The 15,209-nt window shown below is 34.1% G+C and overlaps 2 protein-coding genes across 4 annotated transcripts; both read right to left on the bottom strand.

Annotated features, from left to right (window-relative positions):
- Positions 1-1,165: 1,165 nt before the first annotated feature.
- Positions 1,166-6,327, bottom strand: LOC123196114 (bifunctional D-cysteine desulfhydrase/1-aminocyclopropane-1-carboxylate deaminase, mitochondrial-like). 2 transcript variants are annotated; one of them, XM_044609997.1, is made up of 10 exons: positions 5,956-6,320; positions 5,763-5,828; positions 5,018-5,212; positions 4,806-4,916; positions 4,270-4,361; positions 4,064-4,156; positions 2,992-3,049; positions 2,459-2,572; positions 2,027-2,124; positions 1,166-1,526 (listed from the first exon to the last, which is right to left on the bottom strand). In XM_044609997.1, the coding sequence occupies exons 1-10, from the start codon at positions 6,202-6,204 to the stop codon at positions 1,322-1,324; spliced, it is 1,281 nt and encodes a 426-aa protein (XP_044465932.1). In that variant the 5' UTR covers positions 6,205-6,320; the 3' UTR covers positions 1,166-1,321. The 2 variants fall into 2 exon arrangements, with proteins under 2 accessions (XP_044465932.1, XP_044465933.1); XM_044609998.1 differs by lacking the exon at positions 2,459-2,572 and having other exon boundaries at positions 5,956-6,327.
- A 634-nt stretch (positions 6,328-6,961) lies between these two features.
- Positions 6,962-14,415, bottom strand: LOC123196113 (U3 small nucleolar RNA-associated protein 21 homolog). Of its 2 annotated transcripts, XM_044609995.1 has the most exons (18): positions 14,026-14,415; positions 13,908-13,935; positions 13,672-13,772; positions 13,364-13,567; positions 13,042-13,285; positions 12,294-12,469; positions 12,055-12,137; positions 11,648-11,720; positions 11,454-11,519; positions 11,087-11,129; positions 10,458-10,597; positions 9,935-10,147; positions 9,412-9,496; positions 8,974-9,268; positions 8,291-8,552; positions 7,906-8,122; positions 7,588-7,802; positions 6,962-7,457 (listed from the first exon to the last, which is right to left on the bottom strand). In XM_044609995.1, the coding sequence occupies exons 1-18, from the start codon at positions 14,149-14,151 to the stop codon at positions 7,308-7,310; spliced, it is 2,721 nt and encodes a 906-aa protein (XP_044465930.1). In that variant the 5' UTR covers positions 14,152-14,415; the 3' UTR covers positions 6,962-7,307. The 2 variants fall into 2 exon arrangements, with proteins under 2 accessions (XP_044465930.1, XP_044465931.1); XM_044609996.1 differs by lacking the exons at positions 13,908-13,935; positions 14,026-14,415 and having other exon boundaries at positions 13,364-13,592.
- Positions 14,416-15,209: the final 794 nt, after the last annotated feature.

The raw sequence follows: 15,209 nt of genomic DNA, 5'->3' as shown, positions 1-15,209 counted from the left end.
CCCGATTGATAGAACATCACTACGATCGAAATCAATCCACTGTTGGACAAGTGGCAAAACATGACAGAGACGTAATAGTCGGCAAAACCATGATTCAATAGTTGACTTTTATCGTTCGGTTCGGTCGATGGCTGACTGATTAGTTTGGTTAAATCCCCACTCCTCCCCATAAACACCATTTTACGTAAAATTTTGTAAATAAATCTGTTAGTATTAATTTGTTTAATAATAAAATGATTGATACAAAAATTAATATCATTTTAAATATATATAATTGTACGTAATTTTCAAAACCATTCAATTTTAAATAATTTGAGGGGCTAAAATTATTTATATGTCCTTTACTTCTTTTTTTTTTTTTCCCTTAGTAGATTAACAATTACAATTTAAGAATGTAAAAGGCAAAACAATGGACAGAAAATAATAATTTATTTTAATATAAAATTATGTAAATTAATAATATGTTCTAATTTTTATATTAAATATAATATATTATTATATAATTAAATATTATTTTATTTAAAATTTAAAAACATTTAATCATATATATTTTATCATTAATACACAAATTAGTATATATTATTAATACATATATTTTATCAATAAAACTATGTGTACCCACTTTGGGTACACAAATGTGTATATATTTATATGTGTCATCATATGATTGAATGATTTTGAATTAAGAATAAAACAATAACCAATCATATGATGACATATATGAGTGTGTATATATTTATGTACCCAAAGTGGATACACATAGTATTGCTCATATTTTATTAGAGATAGATTCGAACCAAATTGACTTATACTGGATTGTCAACTTAGTTTAAACAAACTCAAATCTAAAGATTTTATACTATCAAATTTGAGATTGAAGGATGTTCGATTTGCCAAACTTACATGCTTAAAAAGTTCAATTTGAACTGACTAAAATAACATCACTTTGATCAACACGCATCAAAACAACATCATTTTAATCAATTTTAATTCGACTATAGCATTAATCTTACGCTTAGAAGTGTTCAGTTCAATACTGTATTCAAACTTGAACTCAATTTTTGTCAAAAGGAGTTTGTCAAGCCCACCTCTTTCGAACCAAACTGAACTCAAATTGACCTAATTTGAGTTTAATTTTATTCAAATCCACCCTTTAGTTTTGCCATAAAGAGAACAACCTAGGAATTTCTTATGTACAATCTCAATTATTAGTATCAAATACAAAAGTTGGGCTAATCCTTTTCCTTCTTACATCTCAAGCACAAGGAAGAGATAATGTTTGCAATACAACTTCAATGGAAAACGTACATTCTATTTTGCCCTAGAACATTTTTCCGATACCATCTTGTCGAGGAACAGACTCGTGTACATCCATCCTATTCCAATTTTTGACCAGGGGAGCCATTTGATCAACCTCATCATACAAACCCAAAAGCCCTCCTGTGTGTATAAAGAGGACCTTTCTCCCTTCCCACTTCTTTGGATTCTCAGCCATGTCTTTCAACATTCCATAAGCAGCCTTTCCGCTAAAAGCAATGGCCACAGGAAAAGAAGAGAAGATCAAGTCAACCAAAGACTGCAAAAGAGTTTTTATGTAGCATGCAATCAAACATCGGTCATAACTTGTGATGGCATTTGCTATAATGTGAAGTTGTAAATGAGGAACATTTGTGATTGAACCGTGAGTCTATGAGTACTCAATAGGGGAGGAGTCGAACTGAACCAATTTGGACTTGAATCCATGTTTAATGCGAATGAATAGTTGACTCAAACTTAGCTAGAATAACTATATTTTAAACCTTAATTTTCAAAATATTACATCTAATCCTCACAATTTAAATATTTATCAATTACTCTATATTCAAAATCAAAAAGTAAAATTTTACGAGTGTAAATAAAATATTTGAAACTTTAAAGAATTTATTGATGTTTTACTTGGCTGAGCTGTGAGCTTGCGAACTCACTGAGCCAAATAACATCTAGTTTGAGCCCGACTTGTTAACACCTCTAAATAAGATAATTGTACCTGTAAACGGGATCAAGAACAACACCAGTGGCTGCAGCAATTTCCTTAACAAAGTTAAGCTCTTCAGAAGTGTTAATTGCATAGCCCAGACCCTTAGCCTGTGGGAATACAACAATTGTGAACGAGTTTTAAGTTTTTTATTTAAATGTTGAAAGAACAAGATTATTATTAGAGGCTCATCAATTGCACACAGTTCACATCCTCACATGTAAAAATAATAGCCAATTTTGGCAAGTTTAATCTCAAAATTATTAGCAAAGACAGAGAACAGCGAGGTTTTCCTGATTAGAAGCTAAAAATTGGAAACAGAATCATCAAGTTGACTCTGAAATATAATGTCAACATGGTGGAACCAGCAGTAGCTATGGTATGGAACACCAAAAATCAAATGCAATATATGTTCACAGAAAAGGATTTTGACTATGAACTTACATTTAGAACATTAACAATATCACGTGAGTTAACACCTGCATTGAGCCCATCAAGTAGACCTTGAGTAAAGTCGTAGAAGTAATCAGGGTCATCACAAACAGCGAATGCATGAATCTACATAGAAATCAGAACAGACAAATAAAGTAATATACATATTGAAAGTAGCAGATATACATCTGTAGTAAACTTTATATTATTTTCCTTGTGATTTGGCTAGTTCTGTTTATAAAACATTAGGCCCTGCATTTCAGCATAAAGCTATAGAACAGCAAAGCTAGTCCACTGAGCCCACATATGGTAACTTAGGTTTTTTAGAAAAAAATTGTATATTTCAATCCTTATAAGACAAATTTTTAAGCTCTTTCATTCATTTTATTATTTATTTTTATGTGAAACTGTTCACATGTTTCATATCTATACTTCAACCACAAGGGAGATGTATAACAAGCAAAATCAGAGAGTAGGAACTTAAAGGCCAAAACAAAGATGGCATAAGGTATTAAACCCATAAATTTTTCAAAATGAAAATATACCTTTGCCTTCAATGTTCCCAGCCATGATCCCAATGACAACCCAGCAATTGTACCTCCACTGGAAATTAAGAAGCATTTTAAAAAAATCAACTTGAGGAAAGTGTGCTTGTCTAAGCCAACTATAAAGACGTATGGTACAATAGATTAATACAGGCTCAGTGGGCCACACATAGTCTACACAAGGCCTGCAACAGGAGACTGCTTTAATAATTGAGAAAGTACTGCTGGAGTTATATCTTCCATCACAAGGCTTGTTAGTCATTATATCCTGCAGCACTAAAATCTGCTTGCTATGGCAATAAGGACTGAAAATGAATATCTTGAGTGAGATTACACTTTCAGGAGTTCAGATTTCCATCCATAAGGTCTGCAAGTTGTTTTATCTTACAGCACTAAAGTCTACTTGTTAAGGTAATAAGCACTGAGAATGAATATCTTGAGTGAGATTTCACTTTCAGCAACTTCTATAATACATGACACATTCAACTTAAAGATTGAAAATTCTAAAGGCCACTGAAATCAACCAGCAATAGCCAGTGATTGACAACCATCAAAAGCAAGAGGCATTCACCAAATCAAAAATAATTTGAAATGAGTTTATTGCCTCTATATGTCAACTATATCAACCATTTTCAACCTTGCCTCACATTTTTCATCTTAGGCTCAATTGGGGTGTTTGTACAATGAAATAAGAGAAAACCATGACATCTCGCCACTACTCTGTCTATGGGATAAACTGAGAAGGAATGCTCAGTTTTGAGTGGCTAGCCAAGGCTGAGGAAAAAATTCAAATACAACCCAAAATGAACTATAGATCATCACTCCACTGCTGAAGTGTAAAGTTAATTTCAACAACTGACAATTGTCAGTGATCAATTAGTTATGAAATGCTAGCTGCAACATCACAAGAGGGTGGTGGTAATTTCCGCAATTTGTTCAACCCTAAATGTCATTTTTTTTCTTTTCCAAATTATATCTCTGCTGATTGTAATGCAGAAGTATTATACCGAAGTCAAAGCAAAGAGGAACAGTTAAAAGAGGAGAAGGGGAAAAAGCATGCATGTAGAATAACCTGCCACATGCTACAACGATATCATCAAATTTTAATTTTCCAGCCCCTGTCTGAAGCTGCTGCTCTAACTCTCTAATTGCTTCAATATAGCCCCTGAACAAATAATAGAGATTTAGAACATTGACCAATTTATAGCAACTACTCAAATGATTTAATTGCAAGAGAAAATGGATGATACAGCATAACCTACAAGTGACCCATCTCACCAGGTTCCTAATGAGTTTGATCCACCAACAGGAATAACGTATGGCCTTCTCCCTTCCTTCAGCAACTTTTCTTTTAAAATATTTGTAAGTGTCTGATATCAAAAGCAGTAAGGTTATGTAGCAATATTTGCAATATAAAGCAATTAATAATGTTAGAAAAGAAAGGATCCAGGAATCCAAAGGTACAGAACTAGCAAAATGCAGTTTAGAAAAAAACCCTTCCAATCAGTGAATTGATATTATCCTTATCCCAACAATTTCAGAATGACAACTTGAAACCAGTTCCACTAGTTTGGTCACTCAAAATCCACACAAACAGTTAAAGTGATAAATGAGCATCTAAAAAAGAAATCTCCCACATCAAAACTGCTGCATGTTCCTAATTCAATTAGACTCTTTCCAATCTAATATATTAGTATTTGACGCATATAGATTACATAGTACATCAATAAGCCACGTGAAGATAAAAGAAATAGTAATAAATGATGAGACATGAACAAAAATGCAGACAGCTGCAAGAAAAGCAATAGACATACCACACTACCAATTTTTCCATATTCTTCTCTGGAGATAAGTTCAATATGAGCTCCAACTAAACGCTCAACAAGTAAATTGCCAGTCAATCCAGGATCTTGGTCCACAAGAACCTGTCAATTTATTTTATTCCACATTTTTTTCAAAAAACATCTTGTTCTAAAAAAGTGTGATACAAAAAAGCGTAAACTAAAGAGAGTCAAAAGATCCTAACCTTAGAGGTGCGAAGAATTAAATAACAATCAAGATTCAGATACTTGGCAGCAACAGCAGTAGCACGACAGTGATTGCTTTGAATACCTCCAATGGTGATGATACAATCAGCACCTTGTGCCACTGCATCTGCCAACAAAAACTCTAATTTCCTCACCTTGTTACCACTTAATTGCATGCCCGAAAGATCATCACGCTGTGATATCATAAAAAATGCAAACATAAAAAGGGTTACTCAGGTTTGATCAACATGCACTCAGTTTCCACTAGTACCAAAATTAAAAAATCATCATAATGATTTCTTAATACAACTATAAAAATCATTGCAAACCTCCCTTAAGGTGGTTGAAAGCTCTAACATTTTGTAAAATTTATAAATGTTAGATTCAACTACCACTGTGAGAAAACTTAACTAATGAGTTAAGCTTTTCGGTCAAACGGTTTCTTCAACACAGTCTCAAAGCTACAATACTGAAAATCGTCATAACTCAGAAACCTCCCTTAAATCAGTCAAAAACTCTATCATCTTGCAAAATTTATCAATATTAAACAAACTAATACTTTTGCACCTTTACATGACAACTTCTTGGGCATTTCAATCAAAACAGTCTCGAATGTACATGAATATATCTATGTATCGTTTTTGTCAATCGTGTTCAAGTCTATCAAGTCATAAATGATAAACAATTACACAGAGAGAACAAAGTAACTTTAAAAATATTACAAATAAAAAGGCACCCACTTACCTTCAACCAAACCTCAGTGTTGTTGGGCAAATTGGGGAGGTTCCATTTGTGAATGGGAGTAGGAAGCTGAGAACAAACATCACTTCAACTTGTGAAACTTGCGAAAACAACCCAATTGGTATATTTCATTACAATCAAAGAAAAAGTAAAATATAACCAAAAACAAATGGATGATGGAGATGAAGATGTTTACATGGCCAAGAGAGAAGGTGTGAGAAGGGATAGGGCTTAGATGGGAAGCCCAAGAAGGGAAAGAGTATGGGTTTCTGGTCAGGAATTTGAAAGCGCAGTCGTTTTTCTCCATTACTAGCTTGTTCTGAGACGCAGACGCTATGCTTGAGATTCCGATTCCGATGCCGGTTCTGCGTTGGCTACTAGATGAGGTGGTTTTGTTAATGGTATTCAGAAGATAGTATCTGCTGCTACCACTACTGCACAACATTTTGTTTCTTTGCGTTGCATATTTACTACTGCATAGGATCAATCGGCCAACTTTTGGGAGGTGAAATCCTTTTTACAAAGTATGCAGCCCAATATGATAGTTAAATTTCTTCAGAAAAATTTTAAGTACTAGATAAAATTATGTTCACTCACCCAGTTTTGATGATCTAATTTAATGGTCAGATTATGTAAATAAGTAATTGAATATTCAAAAAGGACAAAATCCAATGACTTAAATTCAATTAAAGGATTAATTTGTTTTCATAATCAAACCGTGTTTAACTCTAGAGTTCATGTCCAAGACTACTCATTCAAGCTAACTACTATTATATTCTTTTACAATTAGTTATTTTCTTTTTCGCTAAAAAAATTATAGTTTGAAAATTTGAGTAAAATTTTGCGAGTGGGAATAGCAATTTGAGTAAAATTTTGCGAGTGGGAATAGCAATTTGCTATTTTGACAGATTAAATACAAATAAAAGAAAATTAAGAAAATTTCACTGTCAAAATTTTGTAAATGTGTTCCAATATTGGGGGTAAATTTAATCTGAATTATTCAAGCACAGATCATTATTTGACCCAAATCAAAACTCTGCCATGTTGACAATTCTTCTCCGATGTTCTTCCAAGTTCAAACACTTCTTCCTATTTGCCAATTCAAACTAACCAAGCTTAATCTCAAACCAGCTATTTTTTGGACGCGCCTTGTTCGAATTTGACTCAACTCAAATTCACCCATTTTCAATAGCAAAGTAGTCTAGCAACAAAGCTTTTTAACTTGTATCTTCATTTTGAATAGCAATTGTAATAAATTGGCTTCTATAAATTCTACGTTTACAAATGAAAACAAATATATTTTTTCTTCCCTTCAGGATTAAACAGACGAGAAAATCTCTTACAAAATTCCGATCCCTATTCTTGCCACGACCAAAATTTTCTTCTTTATGGGAAGAAAAGATGCGAGCTTGAGATGACAAAAGACAGCCTCATCCAACACTAAAAGCCTTACGTACAAAATTTGTAAATATGGTATAACTCGATGCATAACAAATGACACGATTCCGAGTATGAAATTGCAGAATAAATACCAATACCTCAAGAAGCCTAAAATTGTGAATTGCTGAGGAAACTGACCATGCATCTAGCACTTTGGAACAGCTTGTCTATTCTTTCCCATACTGTGGATTGAACTTCGAGAAGCTCTCTTGCTTTATCCTGCAATTTCACATGGCACCGTATCGTCTCACCGTGTATCTGACCAATCATATAATGAAACATCAGCAGTGCATAATTTTTTTCCCATAAATGGAAATGGTTTTATATGCCAACAAAGAAAATGCTTTTAGAAAAGGTAGTTCACATGGAAATGGGGAGGAGTTGATACCTTCAGAAACAGCCTGATAACAGCTTGTATAAACTCAAAATTGTTCCGGCAGGAAATCTCATGAATAAAATAATTCAGAAGCAGTTCAATGGGAATAAACTCGGGTCTTTTATCAACTTCTTCCACATCATCATCATCTATAATCTGGAGCATTCGGAGTTCCATATCCAAGTTTGAAGGGGATAAACCTTTAATATAATCTGTAAATAATGAAACTGCAACATAAAGAAAACAAATGTAAGACACTAGAATATTTCATTGAGATACTTGACAATGAATTGAAAATCGATTTTATATGGGACGAGATAGGACGCTCACAATTTCCCACTTCTGCAGAAGACTGAAGAAGTTGCTGAAACTGCGATGGTGGCAAATCTGATCTCCTCTTGTTTTCCTCCCTGTCATTTTCTGCATCCTCATCGTTTGTGGACTCACTAGGCTTAAAGGATATTTCGCCAGAAAGAGATGGAATGGAAGGCAAGAAGAATGGTGCCTTCTCGGGCTTCTTAGGAGGCTCAATTGGTTTATTGCGAGCCTGAAAGTTGTTCAGATTCATCATGCAGACAGTAACAAAAGTGATAAACCAAACAAATAGAAAAATAATAAAACTAAAAAATTGCGAAGGTTGAGAAGTTTAGAATGGAAATGAACAGTATCAAGGTTAACTGGTTAAAATTAAAATACATTAAGAGTGAACAGTGACCTTTATAATATCCAAATTGATCAAGCTTTGCCATTGGCTTTTAGGCAACAATGACAGTGTAACTAAATCTGGGATCTGCCCATCAAAAGTTGAAGGAACAGAAGTTTCTTTAGACTCTGTGCGGTCCACAACAGGGTTAGTAGGATGCTTGTCTTCTGAACCTTCTACTGATGAAACAGTCGGCATTTTAACGCTCACAATCTCCTTCCCACTAGCATAAGAATCAATATTTAATACTCCAGAGAACATACACTGATTTACCCTGTTAAAATTAGCAGCTAGCAAGTTTAGTATGATGATATAAGTAGGCTGTATAAAGTTCTCCGTCATAAAGTGCAATAAAAAAAAAAATCTAGATTTGCATATCAAATTTCAGATAAGCTTACATCTATTCAGATTCTAGTTAAAAGTAAGTTTAAAACCTTAGACTTGTACCTAAACACAGAAAATTATGAAATCAAAATGAGATTATTTGATAATTGATATCCTTTCCAAACAGGAAAACTATGGTTCAGGTTCTTTACACTGATGGGCATTGCTACAATGTCAGTTTCAAAAAGTATATCTCTCATTGTGCCTTTTGAGTTATTCAGTCTTTATGAAAAATGTAAGATTCTAAATAATGTTCAGACTCATAATGATAAAAAACCAAAGGTGAAGCATATATACAGCTGAAAATTTACCATAGGTAGACCCCATTCTGATCCACATGGGCAGTTGCTAAAACATCCATATTAGGTGAGAGAGACAATGCTGTGACAGACACATTGACATGTACTGCATCTATTTGTCTTGCTAAGATGACATCCCAAATTCTAAGAGTCCCATCCATACTAGATGACAAAAGCCACTTTCCATCCTCGCTAAAACACAAATCTGTGACCCGGTCAGTATGACCTTCAAATTTACGAACCATTCTTAATGCCACAACATCAAACAAACGGATAACTAGATCATCTGCTACAGTAGCCAAAAGACCTGGGAGATTATTTTAAAATGAGATTGATTATGACATGATCCAGTGACCATAAAAAATGAGTTGAGAAAAAAAGGTGTATGCTACACCTTGTATGTGTGTGTGCGAGAGACCAACAAATTGAATACCTATTTAGAAATATTACCATTAATTCGATGGAAAACAATCTTAACCACAGAACAGCCGATTTCCCATCTGGATTTTAGTTCACATCTTTTGAAGTCCCAAACCTGCCAAGCAAAACCTTAGAGAATTTAACTTTCCACAAAAACTTAGTTCTTTTGACAAGAGAGCTTCATGCTGGAAATATGGACCTTAATAGCAGAAATTATTATTTTTACAATATACAGAATCAAGGTAGATCAGGAACAGGTGGCTACACAGAGATTCATAAATTTTTTTTGTCACTATATAACATCATCAAAGGGACAGTATCAAGATCAAGGCAATCATAAATCGTGTCTGTCCCTCAGAACTTCTGGGCATAGTAATGTAATCAATTTCTGTCAAAGTGCTCATTTATCAGTAAGCCAATGTCCGCAATAAGATGCTCAAAAATAAATCTTTCACCAGTATAAGGTTAATATGTGCACACCCTTAAATACTCATACAGGTAATCATACATGCTAACGAAAGCAGAGCATATTTTGGGAGAACAAAATACAGACCTTTATATCTCCGTGATATCCAGCACTGATCAATAGAGTATTTGTTGAATCACAAGCAACCCCAACCACTTCCCCATGATGGGCACAGCGTTTTCTTTCAGACGTGTCCAGGTAGCTGCCTCGGCTGATTCCTGATTGAAGGTTAAATCGCTCAATCCAACCACCTGCTGTCCCCAGAACAGCAAAATTGCCACATGCACTAATAGCACATGCCTAATGCCAGATTAACAAAAAAGTCGTCAACCCCAATCCTTGTAAAAGATTTAGATATTGTGAATTCCAGAATCATTTCCCACAATTTTCAGATTTCAGGGACAATTTTCATATAATCTTCTTTTGCTAGTAGATTATATGCTGAGGTCCAATTATTGCATATTTAGAAAAATATGAAATTTAAAGAAATCAGACTCCCAATTCATCAGACATGCTTAGCAACAACAGGTTTCAAGAATCCTTTAGAAGAAATTTAACAAACCAAAGAATGAGAAAATGATAGAGATGAGAAGAAAAAAGTAACTCCAACCTTAACAGGCGCTGGATTTTCCGAGCATGGCCTCAAAATATGCTCACCAAGAACAAAGTTTTGAAGCCTCCATACATATGCTTCTGCAGTATCCATATGGCATGTAACCACATTGCACCAATCTCGCTCCCTAATTTCAGCTGAGGCAGAATTTTTTGGGACAAAGACAAAGAAGCAAGATAAGATCAATTTAAATACAAAACAAATACAAATTATTAATCACAAATTGCTTTCATTATGGTTATTTGGGCAACTGCTTGCACATATAACAACTCTATGTCTCTTTATTCTTCATTAGGATGGCCATAATAATGCATTCACTTAAATTTAGAAGGGATCTTAATCTGATTTTTTTCTACAGGATTGTCTCAATTTGTATAATTTCGAAGTGGTTCAAACTTTGCATATCCCAGGAAGCACATGGATTCTGCTGAACTTCTTCGCTTATTGTACACCTCTATTTCCTATTAATAAATCTCTAACTTCCTATTTGATTCTCATAATAACAATAGTAATAATAAAAATAATATGAGATATAATGAACTGAAAAGAATGGAGTGAGAGAACTTTTGGACAATAATTATTTATAGACCAGTAAAATTTTAAGAGCCCCAAGAGAAAGATCTTACCACAGTCAAATGCAATAACGGGCTTCAGTTTTATCTCTTCTTCCTGAAAATTATGAAAATTCGACACCAAGTAATTGATTAACAATAAGTACATAGAGAACTAACTGTACTTGGCAATTTAGATAATAAGGACAAAACCAGTAAGCCTCAACAGTATCATTAGTCAAAATATCATGTCACAGAGACTCGCATACAAGTATCAAGAGATTATTCATTGCTCATGGTCATCATAAAACCAAAAATACAACTGGAATGAACTATTAACACGTCAATCACAAATTACTATAGGTAGGCTTTGCTCACTAATTTTACATACAAACGTCGCCTCAAATTACTGCATGAAAGTAATTAGCCATCCCATTCATACCTTCATCCTCAGTTTCTTGGCTCGTTTGGATACATGTCGTTGAGAAAGCTCCCGACTTTGTTGATCCTAATCAAAAAGCATAACAAAGTGAATGAATAGAAAACAAAATAACTAAATTTCATAAATAAAATTACAAGCACAGGAGATAGAGCTCCTAAAATTATCCTATATTCTATTCATGAGTGAACTGAAACCTGAATGACAGAGAATAGGCGAAAAGCACGATCTAGACCAGCTGATAAAATATGTCTCCCATTGGCATAGTACCTGTCATAAGCAGAATTTTGAACCAAAACAAAAGCCGTCTGAGACTCCAATTCCTTAAAAAATTTATTGTACCTTATTTAGTTAAAATTAAATCTTTCTTTGCTTCTAAGCCATAAAAAAATCCCTAAAACTTATTAAATTTTGAAGAAAATAACATTATAATTGGGGGAAAATGTAAGGCACAAAGTTGCAAAAATGTGGCGAAACTGAAATCTTACAAGACAAAATCATAAAAATAATAGAGACCCACAGGGTTATATACAATGATATAAGAATAAATTTTCAATCATGTTATATGTTGATATTATAGTCACCTAAAATCAACAGGGAGTACCTGATACAACGTGGAGGAGCACTATGCCCACTTCGGAAGCGTAATAGACGAGGATCTCCATCAGTTGTGTCAAAAATCCACATCTACAAAAATCGGTATGTCAAATTCTCTAATTCAATGAACATCAAACAAATAATCTATAATATGTCAACTGAATCAGATTATCACTAAATTATATACTATAATTCATGAAATTCACAAAAAAATTTTGAAAAAATAAAAGAAAATGTTCATCTTACTTTGATTGAATTGTCTGCTGATGAGCTCATCAGCACAGGCTCATTAGCAAAAAAGTGCAGTGAAACAATTGAACTATCATGAGCATCTCTTACAACTGATTGGAGCTTTCTTTTCTCAAGATTCCATATGCTTATGACACCAGATGAACCACCTGATGCCAGAAGAGGTTGTCCATCTGAGAAGACAGAAGATAATCATTAGCACAATGCTTAATTACTTCATCATTTAAAATCATTCAGACTTACACACTAGAAAAATATGAGCATTAATTCTAGAAACAAAGCTCACAACTAATGAATAATGAAAGAATGCAGGTTAATCTAGAACCTATAACTACAACCACAAATATATATTTCACAACTACAACTCAAAGTTCAGATGTATATGCATTCCTATAACCAATGAAGTAGAACTTGATCATGTGCATTACATGAGAAACAAGAGTTGCAGCTTACTATAGCTTCCTGGCAACTGAACAAGAAACACAATGAAAAAAGCAACTGAACTATAATTTTCACACTACCATCTGCTAATCATCCTAAAATGAAATTTAACAGTTTGGAAGAGCTGGCTTGATAAGCCATGAACTCTCAACAAGTTTTGAAAAAAAATAAAGGTGAATAATTCTTGTGAACAGTCAACCAGAAAATTCAGCTCCATGGTGCACTACAGTACCTTCCACAGCATCATAATAACAACAATAGTGGTACTTGCTTAACAGTATAAACCACAAGCCTGGACTCTTACCTGTGCTGAATGACAAGGCAGTTACAGCGCCTCTTGTAGAATGTGTAAATGTAACCAATTTTTCATCAACACGAATGTTGTGAACATGAATTTTCCCATCAGTACAACCAATCGCAACAACGTCAAGAGCTGGTGATGATACACAACTAGAGATAGATGATCCCCATCCCTTGAACTCATAAATTCTTTTCTTTGTGCTAATGTTCCAGAGCTGCAATGTACCTTCCTGACTACCTAGTAATACCTGTCACACACTTCCATATGGTAAAACTGAATAGTCTACAGCCAGATATTTTATGACAAGAATGCTATAAAAAATTACCTTGTTCAGGTAAGTATCTGGATGCATTACACATGTTGGAGTAAACTTGTCATCTAGCTTAATGTGCCCAAGTGGAGTAAGATTCTCCTCAATTCCTTTAAATCGCCACACGAACATATTACCATCTACATCCACACTTAGAATATGTTCTCCAAACAACAGCAACATGTTAACCTTCGCATTATGCCTACTCCAAGTGGCTACCTAGCAAACCATCAATATTTTATCCCTTTAGTGCTAGAGATGATATTCAGCCATAACAATGAAAAATAAAACAAAAACAAACCGGTTTCAGTGTTTCTAGGTACCTGATGAGCACGCTTCACAACAGCAATTTCATTACCATATGCAGCAAATGTGTAATCTCGATAGGAAGCAAGTGCCCTAATCTTCTTTGGCAATTGAGGACCTTAAATAACAACATTTAACATTAGTAACCATGCTATGACAGTATTCTTTTCTACCACTAAAAGCAAATTCAAAGGAAGCATTTGAAAGCTTATTAATTGCGCAACTCAAAATTTCCCTTAATTTAACAACTTACCAACAAACACCAACGTGAGCTTGGCGCACTGCAAGAAGAATCCAAACACATAATTAACAAACTGAAAAAAAAAAAAAGCCAGAAATAGTATACAAAGAAGAGAAATATTTGTTCATACATTGTAAATTTGAAAAGCCTTTCCAACGCCAACAGTCACGAACGTTTCGGTGCCAAGCCTCTGAACCGAGAAAGGAACGCTGCTCGTTATGTATCCAATAGCTCTATACGGCTCAAATATCCCCATCCTTCAGAAACCTTCAACTACAAAGGCTTCAACAACGAACCAAAAACGCAAAAACAAAGCGCGGGTTTAGGGTTTAGCAAGTAAATACTGACAACACAATAACAAAAACAACTCGGCGACGAAGAATGCTGTCTAGCTCGACGGAGCACGCGTGGCGGATGCTTCCGGCATCGCGTGCGTCGGTACTTTCGTATGAAGGCTTTGTGGCGAGCGGCGACGGAACTGAAGAGCTTCAAGAGAGCGGCGGGGAATTTGTTTTTAAATACGCCGTCAAGGCTTCGTTATTTTGAAAGTAACCTAGTTTTAGCTTTTTTTCAAAATAGTCCTTTTGGACTCGGTTATTACAAAAATGCCATAATTTGGACTCAGAAATTAATTAACCTTACTTGAAGGATCATTTAAATTTAACCAAAATTATTTTCTATTTGGTCATTTAACTCTAGATGGACGAATTCACCCCTAATTTATTATTTTACTTTGATAAATAACTGTCGACAATGTATAATTAGCATCCATATTAATGTGTGTTCAACGTGTAACTCCTTCAGTACCTAAAATCATTGTTAAAGTCACAATAAACAAACTCAACACGTGTTAGCTATATTAAGAGTTTTACTAGGACGTGCAACAAAGGCAATTTTGTCATTTTATAGGACGATTGGTTAAAATAGGTTATACAGAGGTAACCTTTGTTAAATATTAAACTAATGAGTAGTGCCTCAAAATATCACTATTTGTGCGATTTTCCCTTCTCTATAATTTTATCACATTAGACATTGTCACATGATGCTATAGACAGAGAGGCAAGAATTTTTTAAAAGAGTTCGAGCTTTGAAAAAATTGAACTCAAATTTAGTTTGATTTGAGAGGAGTATAATTCAAATTCGATACAACTTAACTAAAACATTGAGTTTAGTTCAAGTTAAAATCAGTTTGGTAATGTAATTGAGTTAGTATCAATCAAAATAATATTTTTCTAATACGTATTGATCAAAATAATATCATCTTAATATATTAAATTGAACTTTTTCAAGCTAATGAGTTTGGCAATTCAAACA

Source organism: Mangifera indica, chromosome 14, assembly GCF_011075055.1.
Source record: "Mangifera indica cultivar Alphonso chromosome 14, CATAS_Mindica_2.1, whole genome shotgun sequence".
Taxonomy (NCBI): domain Eukaryota; kingdom Viridiplantae; phylum Streptophyta; class Magnoliopsida; order Sapindales; family Anacardiaceae; genus Mangifera; species Mangifera indica.
This window is presented reverse-complemented; position numbering and strand designations above follow the sequence as displayed.

Excerpts from the sequence above, each read along its gene's own strand:
- LOC123196114 (XM_044609997.1), bottom strand. The coding sequence starts at position 6,204 with ATGTTGTGCAGTAGTGGTAGCAGCAGATACTATCTTCTGAATACCATT. Across the intron at positions 4,157-4,269 it reads TCAAACTCATTAGGAACCTG|GGGCTATATTGAAGCAATTA; the intron begins GTGAGATGGGTC and ends TTATTTGTTCAG. Across the intron at positions 3,050-4,063 it reads ATCGTTGTAGCATGTGGCAG|TGGAGGTACAATTGCTGGGT; the intron begins GTTATTCTACAT and ends CTTAATTTCCAG.
- LOC123196113 (XM_044609995.1), bottom strand. The coding sequence starts at position 14,151 with ATGGGGATATTTGAGCCGTATAGAGCTATTGGATACATAACGAGCAGC. Across the intron at positions 13,286-13,363 it reads CAGATACTTACCTGAACAAG|GTATTACTAGGTAGTCAGGA; the intron begins GTAATTTTTTAT and ends AGTGTGTGACAG. Across the intron at positions 12,470-13,041 it reads TGCCTTGTCATTCAGCACAG|ATGGACAACCTCTTCTGGCA; the intron begins GTAAGAGTCCAG and ends CTGTCTTCTCAG.